At 41.2% G+C, this 22590-nt stretch overlaps 1 protein-coding gene across 1 annotated transcript; it reads right to left on the reverse strand.

Moving 5' to 3' along the window:
* Positions 1 to 179: 179 nt before the first annotated feature.
* On the reverse strand, positions 180 to 21457 carry LOC139410751 (cGMP-dependent protein kinase 2-like). Its single transcript, XM_071156222.1, has 19 exons — positions 21317 to 21457; positions 20135 to 20671; positions 18635 to 18801; positions 18067 to 18180; positions 17110 to 17215; positions 15695 to 15758; positions 15520 to 15597; positions 15234 to 15328; positions 14772 to 14840; positions 12622 to 12720; positions 12295 to 12445; positions 10187 to 10323; positions 8657 to 8746; positions 8394 to 8535; positions 8135 to 8298; positions 7710 to 7832; positions 6996 to 7058; positions 3220 to 3286; positions 180 to 3111 (listed from the first exon to the last, which is right to left on the reverse strand). The coding sequence occupies exons 2-19, from the start codon at positions 20602 to 20604 to the stop codon at positions 3016 to 3018; spliced, it is 2295 nt and encodes a 764-aa protein (XP_071012323.1). The 5' UTR covers positions 20605 to 20671; positions 21317 to 21457; the 3' UTR covers positions 180 to 3015.
* Positions 21458 to 22590: the final 1133 nt, after the last annotated feature.

The raw sequence follows: 22590 nt of genomic DNA on the forward strand, positions 1-22590 counted from the left end.
AATGACGAAATTACAAGTAGTTTCCCACCCCAAATGACATGCAATGATATTGCTGTAAAAGGTCGTCAGTCTGTCATGCATCTGAAATATTTGTTGTTTTTTCAATTGATTATGATGTCATTGTCATGGCTATGTGACTACATCCAAGAGCAACAACAACCTGGTCAAATGTAAAGAGGTATCAGGTATTGAAAATATGTTTTATTATAAACAGAATAAATATTGGGTTCATTTTGGTAACATCTACAAAACCATATACTGCAATAGAGCTTTGCTCAATAAGTTAAGAGTGCACATTAGTTTAGGAGTTATGTAAAATACGGTCATGGCTGCATTAGTACCAACAACTGTTTAGCATGAATTGGAAGGGAAATATATCCTTCCTCACAAATTTCCAGTACATTCAATGCAATGTGACCCTAATTAGTCTCGGTTAAATATAGGGCCCATCTTTCTGTTTTGTATCTACAGTACAATGCATTTTCATTTACAGATAATTTACAACCATAATGACTTCCATTAGTTAGTGATACAATTGTACACATGCCATACTGTATTTGTGAAATTTTACTCAACTAATTCCCTAAACTGGCCCCTTTGGGAATAAAGTGGATTCATGACTGGATCCACCAAGCTGGATCAAACCTATTATATAACAACATAATAATGGCTGTCCTGAGGATTAGTGAGACAAATTATATTACATCTTTTGATAAGACCACACCAGGCAGATAAGGTATGATCGAAGGACAAAGCATGTGTAGAGGTCTGATTATACATTTGATCAACATTTAGAGCACAATTTCAAAAATTAAATATACACATACACTGCATGGACAAAAGTATGTGGACACCCCTTCAAATTAGAGGATTCAGCTAATTCGGTCACACCCGCTGCTGACATGTGTATAAAAATCGAGCACACAGCCATTAAATCTCCATAAACAAACATTGGCAGTAGAATGGCCTTACTGAAAAGCTCAGTGACTTTCAATGTGGCACCATCACTTTTCCAAGTCAGTTCGTCAAATTCTGCCCTGCTAGAGCTGCCCCGGGCAACTGTAAGTGCTGTTATTGTGAAGTGGAAACATCTAGGAGCAACAACGGTTCAGCCGTGAAGTGGTAGGCCACACAAGCTCACAGAACAGGACCGATGAGTGCTGAAGCGCGTAGTGCATAAAAAAACATCTGTCCTCGGTTGCATCACTCACTATCGAGTTCCAAATTGACTCTGGAAGCAACGTCAGCAGAAGAACTGTTTGTCGGGAGCTTCATGAAATGGGTTTCCATGGCTGAGCAGCCGCACACAAGCCTAAGATCAGCATGCGCAATGCCAAGCGTCGGCTGGAGTGGTGTAAAGCTCGCCGCCATTGGACTCTGGAGCAGTGGAAACCCTTCTCTGGAGTGATGAATCACGCTTCACCATCTGGCAGTCCGACGTATGAATCTGGGTTTGGCTGATGGCAGGAGAAGATTACCTGCCCCAATGCATAGTGGTCTGGGGCTGTTTTTCATTGTTTGAGTTTATTTTACTTTTACAGGGACAGGGACAGTGCACATTAACGTTTCAGTAAAAGTGACAGTTTTAGCCAGCCGGCTAATTTTCAACCGCAGTCCCTGGGCAGTTTCGGGCTAGGCCCCTTAGTTCCAGTGAAGGGAACATTGTAGACGATTCTGTGCTTCCAACTTTGTGGCAACAGTTTGGGGAAGGCCCTTTCCGGTTTCAGCAGGACAAAGCCCCTGTGCACAAAGCGAGGTCCATACAGATGGTATGTTGAGATCGGTGTGGAAGAACTTGCCTGGCCTGCACAGAGACCTGACCTCATCCTCTTTGAACACCTTTGGGATGAACTGGAACACCGCCTGTGCGCTAGGCTTAATCGGCCAAAATCAGTGTCCGACCTCACGAATGCTTGTGGCTGAATGGAAGCAAGTCCCTGCAGTAATGTTCCAACATCTAGTGGAAAGTCTTCCAAGAAGGGTGGAGGATGTTATAGCAGCAGCGGAGGGACCAACTCCATATTAATGCCAATGATTTTGGAATGAGATGTTTCGATGAACAGGTGTCCACATACACTACATGGCCAAATGTATCTACATTTTGGAAGGCTGAGAACATCCTCGAAGGTTGTCGTTATTGTTTAGGACACAAATTAGGCACATCACTCTGTCTGAGGGAAAGAAGGGAAGGGAACACTGCCGCTACTTCACTCACCAACTAAGGTGAATGAATTGAGGTGCAAACTGAAGTTGAAAGGAGATTCAGCAACTCTTGGTTGATGAAGTAAATAAAAAAGCTTTTTTATTGTCAAACCTTTTGGCCTGCTTCAGGGTTTTTTCAGAAGTATTGTGTGTGGTATGTATTGAGTGTAATATGGCAAGGACAATTGGTCTGATTTCTGCTACTTATTTAATCACATCATATTTTGTTTAGCTTTTCTCATTGCGATTAGTCTCCGAGTCCATAAGAGGCTTTTTTGAAATGTATAAAACCTCATTTTGGTTCACTTCTTTAAAAACCTTGAAGAAAGCCAAAAGCAAAAACGCATTGGTTTTAATTGTAACAATAAATACACTTTTCTATTTATTTCCATTGTCCTCCATCGGTTGCTGTCTGAGGGAAATAACCCAATGGACTGAGATGAGTTTTTGGCAGTCTTTCAATCACTTGATGAATGTCCTTGTTGTTTCATGAGAGTTTCATGTGGCACTTCACACACACTGCTCTTCCGGCCAAAAACCTAAAACGCAATTCTTAAGGAGGCAATCTTCTCCTTCTGCAGGCAAGAAAGGCAGTAACAGGCAGGCAGTCATGATGTCAAATGTATGGCAAGTACGGCAACCACGGGGAAGAGATGGGATTACAGTATTCAGTCATGGCTGCTTCTGTGGAGTTGATTGTTTTTAAGGCAGATAGCACAGTTCACTGCACTAGCGGAACACTAGCGTCAGGTAGTAGAGGTACACCACCTATATAGACAAAAGGCTTTAGGGTGTAGAGGCTCCAGGGGCACCTCAGAAGTCCTTGTCCCAGCCTGACAGCTCGTCTAGTGTCTCCTCCAGCTCTGGGGGAAAGATGTCAAAGTGGCTGTGGTCCATCGGCCCCTTCAGCTGGGAAGAGGAACAGCAAAGAACACCAGTCAGATACAGTCACATCCAAGCACTTCTTTAGCAGCCATGTAGTCTTTTTTGTGTGGTAAATGTAATATTACACATCACCTCTCTCTTCAGTGGCGATATGAGCTTCTGGCGTCTCAGCCCCTCCCAGTTAAAGCCCTGGAACCACCTGCAGGATGTCACAAAGAGGCAGCTGTTCATTTTCAGAACTACAGATCCCATCATCCCCCAGTGCCCACAAACTACACCAGAACCAATACAATACAGCACAGTCTGTATACTGTAGATATTGCATACATGCACAAGTTACTCCACAAAGACAGCTCTCACCCTACAGGACCCTGTTTCAAGCAGTGGGGAAAAAATACAATTCTTCTACAGGAAGCCACACACACACACACACGAGAATGCAATCATAGCAACACCAAAAACAGAATGGTGTCAGTCTGCTAATAGGGTCACTAATGTTTTCTTACCATTTCTAACAAACATAATTTGCCTACACAGAACATCTGTCCAAACACAAAACATAAGTCAAAATGGCACTCGCTATTTTAATCATTTGCTCAGTGAGTTGAAAACAAAACCATATTCCTCCTGCTTCAAACATTAGTGCCCTGATGACTTGAGAAGAAGCCAGCTCTGCCAGTCCTATGGTCTATTAAGGCTCTACTCTGCTGAGTAGGGGGACAACTGCACCCCCCATTCTCACAGCTAATTGCTCCCAGGTGAAAGTGCTGTTTGTTATGCAATACTGCGTGTTGTGACATGATACCGAAGAGGAGGGAGGGAAAGGTGCTCATCACACAATTATTTGCACAATGCAGAGAGAATTTGACACCAATGGAAGTTTTAATACGGTTCTGATATATTTAGCCCAATGTCTCTAAGTGACTGCTAGCACATACCATTCTGAGAACCATAGGTTTCTTAGAGAGTGTGGTTGTCCTATGGTTATTTGCATACAACATTCCCACAACGTTCTGGGTATGGTGCAGGACAGTTGCTTGGCTTTGGAACATTCTCATCAAATTCAAGGAACTTTACAACAACAAAAAAGTAATTTTCTTGGTATTTCATTAATTTATCAGAACGTTTCTAAAAGTTCAAACATGGTTACATTTAAATTAATATTTAGTAATGTTCTAGGAACGTTCTCCAACTAGTTTGACATTGGGAATGTTCTCAAATAGTTCAGAAAATGTTATTAAGAAACAACATTCTTCCTTGGGAATTTCAGTACCTAAGCATAACATTTCCTACAGGTTTCCTCACAGTTCTATATAAAGTCATGTTCTCAAATTGTTCAAAGAACGTTTCAGTGCATCATACATTTTTAGGGATATCTGGATATTCGAAATACACTTGTTTTTTGAAACTTTGTTTTTAACCTGAGTACTGCTGCGCGCAGGAGAGGCTGGAGCTCTAGTGCAGGTAAAATGGGAGCGAGCAGACAGCGGCAGAGAGAGAGAGAGAAACGCTACTCAGCAACATCCAAGACTAGATAAAAAAAACAGTGTGGCTGCTACAAGTTATCATCCCATAGAATAGTGCCTGTATTGACTGGAGTAGCCTAGCCAGACTGGTTGATTAAGGCTACATTTTGCACTTTCTCACCAACCCCATTCATATATAACAACAGCTAACCAGTTGGTTGCTCGTTGTAGCCTACTCCTAATTTCGCTAACTTTTAATTACGTAATTTTATTCCATCTTGCATTGCATTAGTGAACTCAGACTACATTTGCTATGCTTTGATTGGCCAACATAAACAACTAGCTACACACGTGAATGCTACCGGATGGCTACCCCCTTGGGTTGTGCCGTGGCGGAGATCTTTGTGGGCTATACTCAGCCTTGTCTCAGGATGGTAAGTTGGTGGTTGAAGTTATCCCTCTAGTGGTGTGGGGGCTGTGCTTTGGCAAAGTGGGTGGGGTTATATCCTTCCTGTTTGGCCCTGTCCGGGGGTGTCCTCGGATGGGGCCACAGTGTCTCCTGACCCCTCCTGTCTCAGCCTCCAGTATTTATGCTGCAGTAGTTTATGTGTCGGGGGGCTAGGGTCAGTTTGTTATATCTGTTGTTATATCTGGAGTACTTCTCCTGTCCTATTCGGTGTCCTGTGTGAATTTAAGTGTGCTCTCTCTAATTCTCTATTTTTCTCTTTCTTTCTCTCTCTCGGAGGACCTGAGCCCTAGGACCATGCCTCAGGACTACCTGACATGATGACTCCTTGCGGTCCCCAGTCCACCTGGCCGTGCTGCTGCTCCAGTTTCAACTGTTCTGCCTTATTATTATTGGACCATGCTGGTCATTTATGAACATTTGAACATCTTTACCATGTTCTGTTATAATCTCCACCCGGCACAGTCAGAAGAGGACTGGCCACCCCACATAGCCTGGTTCCTCTCTAGGTTTCTTCCTAGGTTTTGGCCTTTCTAGGGAGTTTTTCCTAGCCACCGTGCTTCTACACCTGCATTGCTTGCGGTTTGGGGTTTTAGGCTGGGTTTCTGTACAGCACTTTGAGATATCAGCTGATGTACGAAGGGCTATATAAATAAATTTGATTTGGCTACCGGTCTTTTTTATGGGGCGCATGTCATAAAAACTACATTGAAAAGTTTGTTGTTTTATTAAATTGATTATTTGAAATGTCATGATATATCCTTGTATGTAACAATGTCACATGCATATATTAATTTAATTTAGAAAAAACCTTTTCAGTGTTAAAATAGGCCTATACATGTTTGGGCCCAAAAATAAATGCTCACACGAGTATTTTATTATTCATATAACCGTGCACATCTCTAGTTCAGAGAACATTCTAAGAATGTTATTTAAAAACAGTAATTGCGTTCTCAGAACTTTATGTAAACTTTCAATAAAAAACCACAAGAAAACAGTAACATTCTAAAAAAAAATCTAAGAATGCTAAAAACATATACATTCCCCTCTCAGCAAAACTCTATCCTCACTCTTGTTAAGGGTGTTCAGGTGTGTTGGCTGCGCCCCTAATTGGCCACAGCTGATCTTAATGAGTGCTCGTTTCCTTTGAAATGGGGTCTGTTTGAATAGACTAAAATGAACAGCTTTGTATGAATAAAAAAAACATTGTATGTTAGCTCCATCCTGGTGGCACAGTGGACTCATTCCATGGATAGAAAACAGAAAATCACAAGTTTGAATCTCACTGACGCTGTGCCACAATACAAAAATAAGTGTTTGCATTACAAATTAATTTCTCTCTCTGCTTGGCGTTCAAAACAGCTAAACTAAGATAGCAGTGTAATTGAAACATTCAGTGAACATATTTAAACATTTTGTTCAAAACATTCACAAAATTTTTAGAATGTTCTTAAAACGTTATTTACTTACCTTCAAATAACCTACTTTTTCTGGTCTCAGAAGGTTAATAAAACATAATATCTTTCAGGGAACCATAGTAAAATGTTCTCAGAACCTCCCTGCAACCTAAAACTTTTGTTCCCAGGACAAGCAACATTTTCTTCCATTCTTAGAATTTTTTTTTTTTTTTTTTTTTTTTTTTTTTTACACATGACTTCGTTCCGAGAACCAACAAAAACATACGTTCCCACAACTTCCAAGGAACCAAATCTGCTAGCTGGGTAGCCAACTGGTTATGAAGGCACCACTGAGCAAGCTGTTAAATCTGAGCTGGATTCAAATTGCATTGGACCAGAAATCCATCAATGGATTCATCCGTTAAAGAACACCAATGACAAATGTTATATTTCAATAGTGCTTGTATCCTTGTATGGTGCATAATTAGTATCACAATAGCTGATGAGTGTCTAGGATATTGGATCTGTCTAGGTGTGGAGTGGTGTTGATGATGCTTCATTAATAAGAAGTGGACCAACTTGTGTTTCTTAATGTCGATGATGCCGTTCTTCTTATTACCAAGCCTGTCCACAGGGTTAAGCCTAGGAGAAGGAAATGATGCACGGGTCAGTTATTGTTGACAACCATCTGGACAAACAGAATGCTGATAATGTGATTGCAGCTAATACCCTATACACATGAAAGCAGATTGATATTGTACAGTAGATATGATGCAGACTGTTTGATTCAGAGCTGGTCTGGTTTGACATGTGATTTCCTGATGACATCAATGCAGGCCACTCATGACCCAATTACTCGCAATGGTTTTTGTCTGGTCAATTACTACAGGCCCAATTGCTGTGTGACTGAGCTGGACAAAGGGTTTGAAACATGGTGCTCACTAGCATTATCCAGTAGCCTATCGGTACAATATAAACATGTTATTTTGTCATCTGAAATGGTGATGCAAATAAGGGTTGCACTACATAGTATTGCTTTTTGTGTTGGCTTTACCTCAAACAAAGTAGACAGACAGATACACTGCTTAGTTCATTCAACCACAGCCTCTTATCATCAGAGGCACAATCCCCTACTGGTTTAATAGGCATAGCCTAAAATCTCAAATTCCCCATCTCCCCAAAAAGTGTGTGTTTGTATGTGTGTGATTAATAAAAATGACTAATAGTAAGCTGTCCCTGACAACACTTCTATTGGCAAGCAAAGCAGCAGTTTGTAATGCTACAACCACATACTTGCAGAGTCTCCTGATAAGGTCATCGGGGCGCTTGCTGATCCTCTTGGGGAAGTCAACCTTTTCAATCCCATGGAGGACCATGGTGTAGATCTTAATGGGGTCAGTTCCGGAAAAGGGTGGACTAAAATACGTACAAAACAGAAACTTAGGGTTCCTGTTAATGGTGACTATATAAAAAAAATCATGGTTTCATGGACATGCTGGAAACACTTAGTAGACAGCCCAATGCAGCACAAAAAGCTATCTCAAATAGTCTTTCATACACTCAACCTCGCCATGTCAAGCTGGTTACCATGGTTGCCGAATGGGGCCCTAATGCCTAATGGTTCCTCTCAAAGTGAAGTGTTCGTAGAGACAAATTCAAGAGCAGCACCATTTTTACTAGTACTGTGAGCCACATGTCAGACTGTCATAGTGACTCACCTGCCAGTCAGTAGCTCAAAGATGAGGATCCCCAGAGACCAACAGTCAGCTCCAAAGTCATGGCCCTTGTTCATGATGACCTCTGGAGCCACATACTCTGGGGTCCCACAGAACGTCCATGTCTTCTTCCCCAGGCCTATCCTCTTAGCAAAACCAAAGTCTGCCTAAGGAAACAGACAGATACTGTAACATGAACATACTGTATATGACTATGTACAAACAACTGAAAATGAGCAGTGATCAAATGAAGGTCTATTACCATTTTGACATAGCCTTCTGCATCCAGTAGTAGGTTCTCAGGTTTCAGGTCTCTGTAGATGATTCCTCTGGCGTGGAGGTAGTCAAAGGCTTCCAGGACACAGGAAATGCAGAAGCGGGCTGTCTGCTCCTCAAAGGAACCCCTGTATCATAGTCAAGACCAACATTCAGACACATACTAGGACTTAATACTGATGATTGATTGGCATCATTGATTCCAGGCTTTTGGGTGTTTTTCGCAGATGTAAAACAACCTACACTCACATGTCCCGTAGTACACTCCACAGCTCCCCACCCAGGCAGACCTCCAGTAGCATGTACACATATTTGTCATCTCGGAATGTCCGAAACAACCTAGAACACAAAGTGACATTTAAAGAGGACTTAGTGCACAAGGACCATCTGAACAATACTAACGTTACTGTTCTGGAGTTCTTAAAGACATGAGTTATTGACAGAGGTCTTCTGCTCTGCAGTATATTCCTTTGGATGATGTACTTTTAAGCAGTTAAGCTGCCATTTGTTTCGCATTGGATCTGTTTGTCAATTGAGGCCCAAAGAACAACTCTAGGAAAGCAGATGGAGAGAAAGGACCATTTTGAGAGAGGAAAAAGAGAGACGTGTGAGGATGGTGATGGCCATCAAACGGAACTTTCCTTTTTTGGGTGGCAGTTGGAAGCTGTGTTTGCCCAGGACTTTTGTCCTTGAATGTCAGAGGGCAAATAAATCAAACCTCAGTCTACACTCAACGTTGAGACCCCAAACAAACTGACATTGTTTAAAGGGACTCCTTAGCAACTCCTCCCGGACCATAGAACATGCAGAGGGGCATCTCTCTCTCTTAAGAGGAAAAAGTTCAAACTTTTCTTTCATGAACCACTTCTTGTCTCAAGGTCAACACCCTTCACTTCCACAGTCCCCTATCAATCTAAAAGCTGGCCTAAGATACAAAGGCTTGTCCGTATAAGCTATTCAGTGAAATGAGACCTTTCACTTTCAAGTCATGGGAGTCTAGGCAATGGAACCATATCACTTGGGAAAAAATAAACGTCCCTTTGTCGAAAACTCAAGATCATGTGCATAATATTTGTAAAAAATCGTACAAATCTTAAAAATCATCAAGTATGTAGGGAAGACTCCTGCCTCATTTATATTACACATTTGACTTTCTGTTTGAAACCGCACTCTAAACATGCATTATTCATATACTAGATGAATACAATACATGCTTTATTAATTTCCATTGTGACTAAAAACAATCACTCTCTTCTCTGTTTCATAGATCTGAACGACAATGAATTTGTCCTTCACTCAACTGTTCATTTATGCATTCAGCGGACACACGAGGTCCTCCTTTGCATAAATCGACCTACTGCGATTGCATGATATTGTATGTCCTTTTTCCTCAAACAGTACAAGAGCATCTTTCAAAAACCAATTGGTGATAGAAAATAGAGTGCAAAACCTATGAGATGTTTTACATGGGAGGCCTTGTAAACATCAATATGGCTCGTCTCCCTCTTGCTCTTGGGGTGAACGTGATTGTCATAAGGTCCATTTCACTGTTTCATTCCAGGTGATAGCAGTCTGGATGATTGGATATATTGGAAATCCTTCACACTGCTACAAACAGGTATCATGTTAAGTACACTGGGAAAACCATGTCAAAGCTTGAAGAAAAGCATGAGTAAAACGCTTTGAATGTTTACAATGCTTTGGGGACTCTGTAATGGGCATTGTTGTCTCAGGAGAAACCTTGAGGATCAGAGAGCAGCATGAGCACATGACGCTGACCTGACTATGAAGTGTGAGTTGGTCTGCTGAAGGATGTTCTTCTCAGAGTAGATGTGCTCCTGTTGTCTTGTGTCAACAATGTGCTTCTTTTTAATACACTTCAGAGCAAATGTGGTATCTTCATCTCTCAGTTTCACCTGCAATAAAACAATGACTCATTGTTTACATATACACTGAGTATACCAAACATTAGGAAAACCTTCCTAATATTGAGTTGCACTCCCTTTTTGCTCTCAGAACAGCCTCAATTCGTTGGGGCAAGGCCTCTAGAAGGTGTCGAAAGCGTTCCACAGGGATGCTGGCCCATGTTGGCTCCAATGCTTCCCACTGTTGTGTCAAGTTGACTGGATGTCCTTTGGGTGGTGGACCATTCTTTATACAGACGGGAAACTGTTGAGTGTGAAAAAGCCAGCAGCGTTGCAGTTCTTGACACAAACCGGTAAGCCTGGCACCTACTACCATACCCTGTTTTAAATATATATATATATATATATATATATATATCTTTCACCTTTATTTAACCAGGTAGGCAAGTTGAGAACAAGTTCTCATTTAGAACTGCGACCTGGTCAAGATAGAGAAAAGCAGTGCGACACAGACAGCAGAGTTACACATGGGATAAACAAACGTACAGTCAATAACACAAAAGAAAACTCTATATACAGTTTGTGCAAATGTAGTAAGATTAGGGAGGTAAGGCAATAAATAGGCTATAGTGCCGAAATAATTGTAATTTAGCAATTAAACACTGGAGTGAAAGATGTGCAGAAGATGAATGTGTAAGTAGGGATACTGGGGTGCAAAGGAGCAAAAAAAAAATAACAACATTGGGATGAGGTAGTTGGGTGGGCTATTTACAGATGGGCTATGTACAGGTGCAATGATCGGTAAGCTGCTTTGACAGCTGATGCTTAAAGTTAGTTAGGGAGATATGAGTCTCCAGCTTCAGTGATTTTTGCAATTCGTTCCAGTCATTGGCAGCAGAGAACTGGAAGGAAAGGCAGCCAAAGGAGGAGTTGGCTTTGCAGGTGACCAGTGAAATATACCTGCTGGAGCGTGTGCTACGGGTGGGGGCTGCTATGGTGACCAGTGAGCTGAGATAAGGCTGGGCTTTACCTAGCAAAGACTTCTAGATGACCTGGAGCCAGTGGGTTTGGCGACAAATATGTAGAGAGGGCCAGCCAACGAGAGCATACAGGTCGCAGTGGTGGGTAGTATATGGGGCTTTGGTGACAAAATGGATGGCACTGTGATAGACTACATCCAATTTGCTGAGTAGAGTGTTGGAGGCTATTTTGTAAATGACATCGTCGAAGTCAAGGATTGGTAGGATAGTCAGTTTTACGAGGGTATGTTTGGCAGCATGAGTGAAGGATGCTTTGTTGCGAAATAGGAAGCCAATTCTAGATTTAATTTTGGATTGGAGATGCTTAATGTGAGTCTGGAAGGAGAGTTTACAGTCTAGCCAGACACCTAGGTATGTATAGTTGTCCACTTATTCTAAGTCAGAACCGTCCAGAGTAGTGATGCTAGACGGGTGGGCGGGTACAGGCAGCGATCGGTTGAAGAGCATGCATTTAGTTTTGCTTGCAATTTAGAGCAGTTGGAGGCCACGGAAGTAGTGCTGACTGGCACTTAAACTCGTCTAGAGGTTTGTTAACATAGTGTCTAAAGATGGGCCAGAAGTATACAGAATGGTGTCGTCTGCGTAGAGGTGGATCAGAGAATCACCAGCAGCAAGAGCGACATCATTGATGTATACAGAGAAAAGAGTCGGCCTGAGAATTGAACCCTGCTCAAAGACACTTAAATCTTTGTCTTGTCAATTCACACTCAGAATGGCACCCATACACAATCCATGTCTCAACTGTCTCAAGGCTTTAAAATCCTTCTTTAACCTGTCTCCTCCACTTTATCTACACTGATTGAAGTGGATTTAACAAGTGACATCAATAAGGGATCATTGCTTTCATGGAAAAAACAGGTGTTCTAAATGTTTTGTGCACTCAGAATGTTAAATTGTTTTTATAGCAACTGAAGGCCTATGCCCTATGCTGTCGTTTTCGACATTGCTTCGGGTGGTGTGACCCAAACATCCGGCCACTCACCAGCTCCACTCGGCCGAAGCCGCCCATGCCCAGTGTTGCTATGACCTCCAAGTCCTGGAAGGGGTCATGCGTAGGGATGACGGCGATCCTCTCCCTGAGCCGACACACCTCCTGGGCCTCTGGGGACGAGTCGATAAGGGGGGAAAGGGGCCTGTGGAAGGAAGGGGAGAAGGCAGGGGGAATCATTTGGGTTTAATGGTGCACTCCTAAATATATGTTTCTGCACACAGTGAGGCCCCTGGGGTGGGTGGTTATTTGTAAATGTTGCTGCCATTTGTTATTTGAATTATGTATGGTAACAGTAATTTTGTGGCCTCCACTACTCACAGTGCATTTCTTCTCTCGTCGCATCGGGAGAGCTCTTCAACGTATTCCTTCAGGTACGCCTGCAGTTCCTCATAAGTGCCCACCATCTGGTTAAAGTTGCTGGAGGGGAAGCATAGTTTTTTTTCCCTCCAAATTGCTTTGGTGCAATTTTCACAAACAATGTGGTACTTTTTCACAACGCCTAGTACAAAACTCGAAATAGATCATCAAAAAAGCAGTTCTGTCAAAACTCTAAAAACATTATCAATTGACTGAGTACAACACACAAAAATCATAGTCACTTTTTCACCAAACTTAATCAGTGTTTCATCTAGAAATACATGTTTCGCATTGCAACACATGTTCATATAAAGTACTTGCCTCTCACAATTTAATTATCATATCACTTTTGCTATGACTGTCTTCTCATTTCTTAAAATAGCTTTTACTATTACTTAATCCAACTGCTCTTAATTGATAATCACTTAACCGTTGGGTAAACCTATAGATTTTAAACTGGTTTGTCTACTATATACATATTTTAAGAACTACATAATTAAAATGTATGTTTGCAAAGTATAAACATATAAATTATGATATATACTGTAATGTACAATTATGATCATGACTAATATGATTTGACTCTACACTAATTTTAAACAAAATCTGATATTGACAAGAACAGAGATGTACTGTATGTAACAAATACATCCCCTATACAGTATACATTAAGTTGCTGGGGTCTTCTGCGGAGGGTTTTTTACACTGATTTGGTCAAATTGCATTGGCCAACAGAGTACTGTAATACATGCCATTTACACAGCAGACGCTTTTGTCCAAAGTGACAGCAGTAAGTCCCTACATTTTTGTATTTAACCCCAGTATGAATTTAACCCACAACCCTGGTGTTGCTAGTGCCATGCTCTAACCAACTAAGCCACACAGGATCCCTACAATAGATAAGTACAATACAATTCTGTAAAATGCAATACATGATTATAATAGATAATGACTACTTGTACCGTTCAAGTGCCTGGACTACGTGGGGGAAACATCTCCATTTGTGCAGCCATATCTGGAGATGGTATGGTAGGGCATGGTATGGTAGGGCATGGTATGGTAGGCCTCTACTTGGGTCTTACAATGCTGCACACCTCATTGAGTTCCTCAATGAGATTGAGCAGGCCTGTCAAGGTGAAAGGGTCATGTATGTCATTGTGTGTGACAATGTCAGGTTCCACCATGCATAGGTGGTTCAGGCATGGTTTTGGGCCCATCCTCGACTCCTGACCCTTTACCTGCTCCCGTTTTCTCCTTTCCTCAACCCAATCGAGAAATTATGATCATAATGGAGGTGGAAACTGTATGATTGTCAGCCACATGAGCCTGCCACCCTCCTTCAGGCCATGGATGACATCAACCCTGATCAATGTCAGACTTGGATTCGCCATGCCAAAAGGTTTTTCCCCAGGTGCATGAACAATGAGGACATACACTGCAATGTGCATGAGAACCGTTGGACAAATGCTTAAGACAGGCTTGATGCAAACCAGTGCCTGCTAAACATTATGTTTATTTTATTTGATTACATTGTTAAAGGTGTCTTCAATTATCAAACCTTTGATCACACATGGGATAGAAATTATTCAGTCAATTTGAATGGGTAGTGCAAGTATATTGCCTAATGTGAAAACAGTGTAATGTACAGCAATTTACAGTACTATAGCATATTACTTTCAGCCCTTCAAAGGGCAATTTTGAAACATGTATCTTGTATTTTTGTCCTATTGGATATAATGGTTGTTAAAACAGCTAAATTGAGACGATATCATTATGTTGTTTTGGTGATTAAACCAATGTACTGATTATATTTCACAGTAAACAGATATTTTGGATCAGTGCTTATGTGGTGAAAGATGTCTCCAAACAAAATGAATGCACAGTGAAATGTTTTGAAAGACTGGCTGCCTTGCAAGTGTTACCAGTTTGGAGTTTTGTACTAAGAGTTTTGAAAATTCACCACGTTCTTGTGAAAATAGTACCAAAGCGATACAAATGTTTTCAACACATGACTGTTGTTTCATGTTAGTATTTGTGTATGAATGTTTGTGTGTGTGTGTGTGTGTGCATATGTGTGTGTGTGTGTGTGTGTGTGCAATGAAGCTACTCACTCTCTGTCCACCACCAAGCACTGTGTGTCATTCTCAGTGGAGATGATGTTTGCTGAACGCACATCCTCACTGGAAAGAGACAGACAGACACATTTAAATCAGCAGAACTACACAGAACTGAAACCAATTGAAATTCACTACAGAATCATACAATAGCTGTTTGATAATGCATGTCTTTGTCACCAGACTAACATTCCACGACCCACTACTCTACAATATTGTGAAAGAATTTGATTGAAACTGCGGTGGTAAAATGTGTGGGTTGTCAGTCAGGGGGCTAGCCTTAAGAATTGATTGATATACTGCAGAACAAATACATTTTAACATGGGAGAAAGAGGGAACCCAAAGTACTATGTTACAAGTGTTGTTTGAACTTGGTGCTCAAGACAAACCAGGCCAGAGCGATTTTTTTCCCATTGAACATTTTGAGATGGTTAAAGAGATCAGCAAACAGATCTTACCTTATGAGTGCTTTTTCTCCAAAGTAGTCGCCCACACCCAGAGTCTTTATCTCCTGGGGCTCAGTACAACCCTCTGTGGTCTGGGTGACACACACCTGGGCAGAAAACACAGCATGTTAAGTGCTATCTTTTTTTCCCTTGATCCAAAATGGCTGACCTGTCTGCAATAAGATTGCATGATCTATCATGGTTTGATAACAGCTTTAACTTCTCTGTAATGCCAGAGAAGAATGTGACTCTTTTCAGCAACAAAGATGAACAATGACATTTGGGTCCTTTCTCTTACCTCTCCTTTAGCTATTATGAAGAAAGTGTTCCCTTCCTCGCCCTCCCGAATGATATACTCTCCTTTATCAAAATAGTCCTAGGATATGAGACAGAATATTAACTTTATACGTCAACAAATCTTCCCAAATCACCAGTTATGAAAAAGTCTGGTTAGAAAAACAGTAAAGGCTCACAATTTCCAGACAGTCGACGATTTTGGCAAGCTTCTCTTCTGGCAGGTCTCTCAGCAGAGATACACTGTACAAGATAAGTACACAGAGATAGTTATTGGGAAAAACATGTGGCTAATAATGTGGATTTAGCATTGTGACATAGTGCCAACAACTTCAAAGATAACCTTGTTAATAGGATACAGTCAGGTGGAAAACGATTGGCACCCTTGATAAAGATGAGCAAAAAATACTGAAGAAAAGAAATATTACAAATACTGAGCTATATCGTATACTCCCCAAAATTGGGAAACTAGATTATTTTATCCTAATACAATTGCTCAGAGAAAGAGATTTTTTCTCTCAAAAAGATAGGGGTCAAATTAATTGGCACTCCTGTTTTCAATGCTTTACGACACAAAACCCACCACTGGTGTGCATGGCCAACGAGCTCTATTTTCATGTCATCCAACGAATGTAAATGCCTGGAGTTTTCTAAACGTCATTGGCACTTGGATTGGAACCAGTGCTATGGTCAGATTATATGAAAGTATAACTCTTTGGCCATGCACACCAATGGGGTTCGCTTCGAAAGAAGGATGCATACGAGGAAAGAACCCCATACCTACTGTAAAATATGGTGGTGGATCTTTGATGTTATGGGGCTATTTTGCTCCCACTGGTCCTGGGGCCCTTGTTAAGGTTAACGGTACAATGAACATGAACACAGTTCCCTCTGCCAGGAGGCTGACACTTGGCAGCAAGTGGATCTTCCAGAAAGACAATAACCCCAAGCACACATCAAAATGTGGGTGGCAGGTAGCCTAGTGGTTAGAGCGTTGGGCCAGTAACTGAAAGGTTGCTAGATCAAATCTCTAAGCTGACAAGGTAAAAAATCTGTAGTTCTGAACAAGGCAGTTAAACCCACTGTTCCTAGGCCGTCATTGTAAATATGAATTTGTTCTTAACTGACTTGCCGAGTTAAATAAAGGTCAAATAAAAAAATCAATGGCCAACTCAGTCTTTGGACTGTGGTTTGAATTGAATAGGGCAGACAAAGGATATCAAGGTTCTGGAAATATTCTGTATGGAGGGATGGTCGAAGATCCCTTTCAATGTTTTTCTCTAATCTCATAGAACATTTCAGAAAGAAGTGCAAATATGATGAGATATTGAAAGGTTTCGAAAACAGGGGGGCAATAACTTGTTTAACAAAATCTCTTTCTCTGAGAAATTGTATTAGAATAAAATAATATCATTTTCCAATTTCTGTGAGGACACAATATAGGTTACTATTTGCATTATTTATTTTATACAGTATGTTTTGCTCATCTTTATCAAGGGGTGCAAAAAAATGTGTTCGCAACTCAAACTGTCCCTCAAACTTCCATTTACATCAATGCCCATTTCAGGCTTGAAGACCAAGCTCCCACATGTACCTGCGTAGGAAGCTGAAGTACTCTTCTTGCGTAGCCTGTGTAGATTTCATCATAATACTCTGGAAGGTCTGGCGGTCCAGAGCCCAGATATGAGCCTGGGATACAGCTGGGCATTGGAAATTACAAGTCCAATCAACACACCATATAAGATCAAACATTCACAGGGCCGGATACTCTTATAATGTTATAGGAGTTGGCCAAACATTCCATGAACATTTACTCATTTTAATGTCTGAAAGAATTATGGTGACTAAACTGCTTGGAGCAACCCTGGATTGTAAACGTATACATCTCTCATGGCTCGAAGTGGAGGAGAGATTGACATCATCAATACTTGTTTTTGTAATAAGTGTTGACAAGCTGAATGCACCGAGGTGTCTGTTTAAACTACTAACACACAGCTCGGACACCCATTCATACCCCACAAGACATGCCACCAAAGGTCTCTTCACAATCCTCAAGTCCAGAACAGACTATGGGAGGTGCACAGTATTACACACGCGTACACATGGATATTGTGTTGTAAATATGTGATAGTGGAGTAGTGGCCTGAGAGAACCCACTCATGTACTGGGTAAAGTGTTATGAAACATAACGTCATGTAATATTTTAAATTGTATAACTGCCTCAACGTTGATGGACCCCAGGAAGAGTAGCTGCTGCCTTGGCAACAGGCTAATGGGGATCCTTAATAAACACACAAATACTATTCTATGCAAGATTAGAGGAAGCAGCTGTTGACTAAGAGACTGTGTGATATATGGTTTGCATATTCTAATGAGGATGCAATAGTCTCTTGGTGACTTCTCAGAAAATCATGCTGCTTTGTGTCATACATGGATACTTTTGTATGTCATATGCATGGTTTGTTGCATGATTGCACTGGAGTATGAACACTTGGTTTATGATATGTGTGGAGAAGTATTGTATCTCAAAGGGGACTCAAATCAAACCCACCTTTCACTGTTGCAGTTCTCTTACAGTTGTACAATATAGCCAACTCTCCAAAGGCGGTCCTGGGACGCATCTCTCCGAGCAATTTGCCGTTCTGCATGACCTCTAGCAGGCCATCTGAAGACAAAAAACCTAGCATGAGTGTTGACAAACAGCTAAATACGGTATGTACTGTGTTTGTGCTACAACCCACAGACAACCCCGTTGTGAAAGAAGTTACTAAAGCTGTAATCTCCTATGGGAAGATTCTGCATGTAGACCGAAGATTCTGCCGGGACTGAATGGGATGCATGAGATAATGAGCAGCATTAGTTCCGGTTTGCGGGTTTTCGTCATGTTATTTGGAAAAGATTGGGCGAAGGAGGTTCTTAAACTGCTTTGCCTCAAAAACTTTGCATAGATCAGAAGGTGTTTTTGGGGAGGCTGAGAGTTCCCCTTTACAAGGGTGGAGACTTTTTTGCAGGAACTTTCCATTTCAAACGCACATGGACACAGAAGTCAATCATGCAGCAGACCAAATTACGCAATATTTTACTTCTGGGTTAACAGAGATTAATAAAGTTGATATGACCTGCCAGCACATAGAGGAAGTTCCCTGGTTCTCCCTCCTGGATGACCAGTTGGCCCTCAGTGTAGATCCTCTCATACATGCAGTCCACCATCTCCCTCATGTGCTGCGGATCCAACTTCTTCAGGAAGTCATTGTTCATGATGGCATCATTGATCAGCTTCTTGGTGCTGGGAGCAAGAGGAGCACAGATAAGAGGTAGAGAGAAACACCTCCAAGTAGACACTGTACTTTTAGAGGTCAAAGGTTTACTTCACCTAAAAATCAATATTCATCCAACGTTTAAGTTGTACGCCAAATATCAGATATCAAATATCAGAATTTTATTTTGAATAATGTCGTTTTATTGTCTCTGGCTAACTTTTCTGAAATAAATGAGTCAATATATTACACATGTACAGTAACAATGCATGCAGTGTCCTGGATAACACCCTCAAATGCAGATTTCACATTATTTCACCTTAAACAGCCCCCTAAACCGAACATACAGTAGGGGATGCTAACTGCTGGTTGAGTTTGCACCACCATGAGTAAGAGCTTAAGTTAATCACAAGAGACTTTCAATCAGGCCATTACTACTGTATTTTTACTACCGCATTCATTTTTGATTTTCATAGATGGACAAAGCACTATATTTCCCCTAGTCTCTAAACCAGTCACATAGAAGGAGACAAACGGTTGATGTAGTACCATTAGGCGTGTCAGTTTCCCCCTGCATCCCTCTTAACTATAAGGCCTCTAATTATTACATCAGACAGCCGAGGGCCAGTCCATTAACCTAAAATGGACCTGGTGAATGGACTAAAGCAGGAGAGTAGGGGGCAGGCAACCGAGGTCTGCTTAATTAAAGCCATAATGACCCAGCCCATGCATATTGCATATAGATGCTCAGGCCTTTGTTTCCCCGTGTGCCTTCCTATTATCCCCAATGCTAATACAGGCTTTCAAATCTCCTTGGAGTGGCAGACACTACAAAGGCTTGGACAGAGCTCCATACCGTCTTATCCTTTCAAGAGGAGGATTGGGCCGGGATTCAATCCGATTCAATCCGATTTGGACAATGTGCCATTTAAAGGTCATTTACGATTAAGCCGGCAGTGTTTACCCTGAATGTGTTCTCCGCAAACGCGGGGACATTGCTTTTAAAACGTGCATTGGGGACAAAGCGTGATCGGATTGAAAACTGTGCATGCACAGTAGCCTACACCAGACTCCGCTGAGCACAAATAATGATTCAAGGTAGGCTTTATTATCACAGATCCAGCTGATTGCTTTTAAACTTTGGCGAACATTTCTGCTTGCATGTCATGACATGTGTCTAATTATCACATACGTTACAATGCAACTGGGTTTATATGTGTAAAGAACAGGCCTTTGTGGGAAAACAAGAGAATAGGAACAAGTAGTCGGGGCTGTCCACCACTACATGGAACTGTTTTGAAGTTATTAACCCTCCAATAACCTCAACAACATTGTGTGGTTCTGATGATCTCTGACACCCACCTGGAGTCCTTGCGAACACGTGCCCTCTCTATGGACACATGGTGGACTCTGAAACCCCCGCAGAAGTGCCCTGAGGTGGGCTCGGCCGACACGCCCTCCTTGGCCTTGAGCCTACGGTGGACCTCCACAGCCACCCTGTGGAAGCGGGTGGGACCCTGGTTGATGACACTGAGCAGGCGGTGGCAGTTGGGAGTCAGAGGAGAGCGGCCTAGGCTGTTGTAGCCGATGGCATCCTGAAGCTTTTCTATCTGGGAGACTTTAGCCTCCAGCTCTCTCTGCAGGCTCTGTAGCTGCAGCTCCTGGGATTTTAACTCCTGGTCCCTCTGGGCCAGCTCTCCTTCCAGGTGGGCTATCCTGAGCCTCAAGGGCTCCGTGTCACACACCTTGAGGCTGGAGGCCAGGAAGCTGTCCTCTGGCCGTGGGGCTTTGATTGAACCGTTGCCCATGGCCAGCTGTTGGCTGGCCACCATAGGAAAGCTCTTGGTCACCCTTGTCTAGTCACTGATATGTCTCCGTCTGGTGAAAAGTATTTTCTCACTGAGGAGGAATTTATTTATGTTATGCTTTCTGCTATAATGCCTTTAGGAATACAAAGAGATGTGATGTGCAACAGAGAATCTTGAATCCACAGGAGAAACATCCCTATGATCATATTTCAACAACTAAGAAGATAACAGCATAAATGGAATTCGGTTTAACCTCTAATGAATGAAACTTGGAAAAAAATTGGGTACATGACTGTGAAAATAAGGGAGCCTAGATTTCTGCATTCATTGCACAGAACTGATACATTATCCTATAACATACATGCTGCCATAACTGAGATACAATGTATCAATATCTCTTGAGCATGTTATTCTATTTCTATGATATTGAAACACTGACATGCATATGCTGCAGCAACACAACAATAATGCTGAATAAAAATGACACCTGTCAATTGTTTTTGTCATTTAGCAAATGCTATTATCCTCCAGAGCGATTTACAGTTAGTGCATTCATCTGAAGATAGCTAGGTGAGACAACCACATCACAGTCATCATATATGTAAGCCATTAGATAAGTTCACCTCAAACAGTCACATCATGTTTCCTATCATAGCCTAAATGTAATTTCACCACAATGTTCCAAAACAACACCATATCTATCGAATTTTAGAGAGCAAGCTGCTATTTTACTTACAATATCGTGGAATTACGTACCCGATTTCTCGAAATGTAATGCCGTAGGCTTTTTCATAAAAGCTATGAACGAGCCTCTTCAGGTATTCAAACACCTGCATAAACGAAGGTCCTCTCCTTTGAATGGACTGGAATCTGTGACATCCTCCTCAAAAGCTTTTTCTCGTCATGTTGAGTACTGACGTGGTAATAGTAGTACTTCTCTCACTCAGTCCAATGACGGCAAAAAAGCGAACATCTGTTTTGAATTTGGCTACTCCTGGTGACTACCCCTGGTGGTTGCATGGTGTTAATCAACGTAGAACCAGTTATTAACGACTGGCCATATTCGCACTTTGCATTGATACTGTAAATTTAAATATAGGCGAATGTCTTCTCTCAAACTCAGTTTATTAGCCTACCTTTGACCAGGTTTATCAGAATAAATGCTTTATACCAAAAAAAGTCTGGCTACTGGAGATTATTTCCACAAGGTTTAATTGAGAGATGCCTCTAGCGACAAGGGTTAAAATGATAATTCACTTTTTTTTTAAATGTATTTTTATTGACAATGTTCTCAAAATGTATTGAACAGGGAAATAATGATTGGCAATCAGTGACAAAAGCTGCCATTTATGGTTTATAAAAACAGTTTCTGGAAGAAAGAAACAGCACCTTAGACAGCATACTTAACTCTGTATTACATTTTTTTTTACTGACGACTCACATTGACTCTCAAGAAACAAAATGTTGACACCTCAATTCAATGTTCAAATGTTACATTTCATTCATTTTCAAGAGTCTGTAACAGCAGAGGAAATTACAAAAGGTCACTTAACTGACATAATTCCTAATTTTGTGCAGAAAATGGCATATCAAATAAATTCCCATAAGTATTTTGCTGAAACAGAACATAAGTTTGTAAAATGTCACTGTTGCTGTCAAATAGTAAATAACACTTACAAACAAAAATATCAGCATGCAGATGGTTTTTACATCAAATGCATTGAAATAAATGCCCTCATATCCGTTCTCAGTTAGCTACTGAAACTGATTATCACACAAACTGGTTTTATAATATTATACATCTTGATTTCTACCTAGCACACTACATAGTAGATAGTTAAGAAAACAACTCAATGAATGTCAACGGCAGGTTAACTATAACGCAGTACTATATAACGGTCTTCTAAAATGGTTTCTATGACCTTAACTATCTCTCTCCTAAACTGCTTTAAATACACATAATGGTGATGACATCAAGAAGTGATACATCCACTTAATACAAAACAGAAT

This window comes from Oncorhynchus clarkii, chromosome 1 (assembly GCF_045791955.1).
Source record: "Oncorhynchus clarkii lewisi isolate Uvic-CL-2024 chromosome 1, UVic_Ocla_1.0, whole genome shotgun sequence".
Classification (NCBI taxonomy): Eukaryota; Metazoa; Chordata; class Actinopteri; order Salmoniformes; family Salmonidae; genus Oncorhynchus; species Oncorhynchus clarkii.

Coding starts and splice junctions, on each gene's coding strand:
- LOC139410751 (XM_071156222.1), bottom strand. CDS start 20,604: ATGGTGGCCAGCCAACAGCTGGCCATGGGCAACGGTTCAATCAAAGCC. Junction 18,802..20,134: donor CGTGTTCGCAAGGACTCCAG/GTGGGTGTCAGA, acceptor TCTTGCTCCCAG/CACCAAGAAGCTGATCAATG. Junction 8,747..10,186: donor AACTCACACTTCATAGTCAG/GTCAGCGTCATG, acceptor TTTGTGTTCTAG/GTTGTTTCGGACATTCCGAG.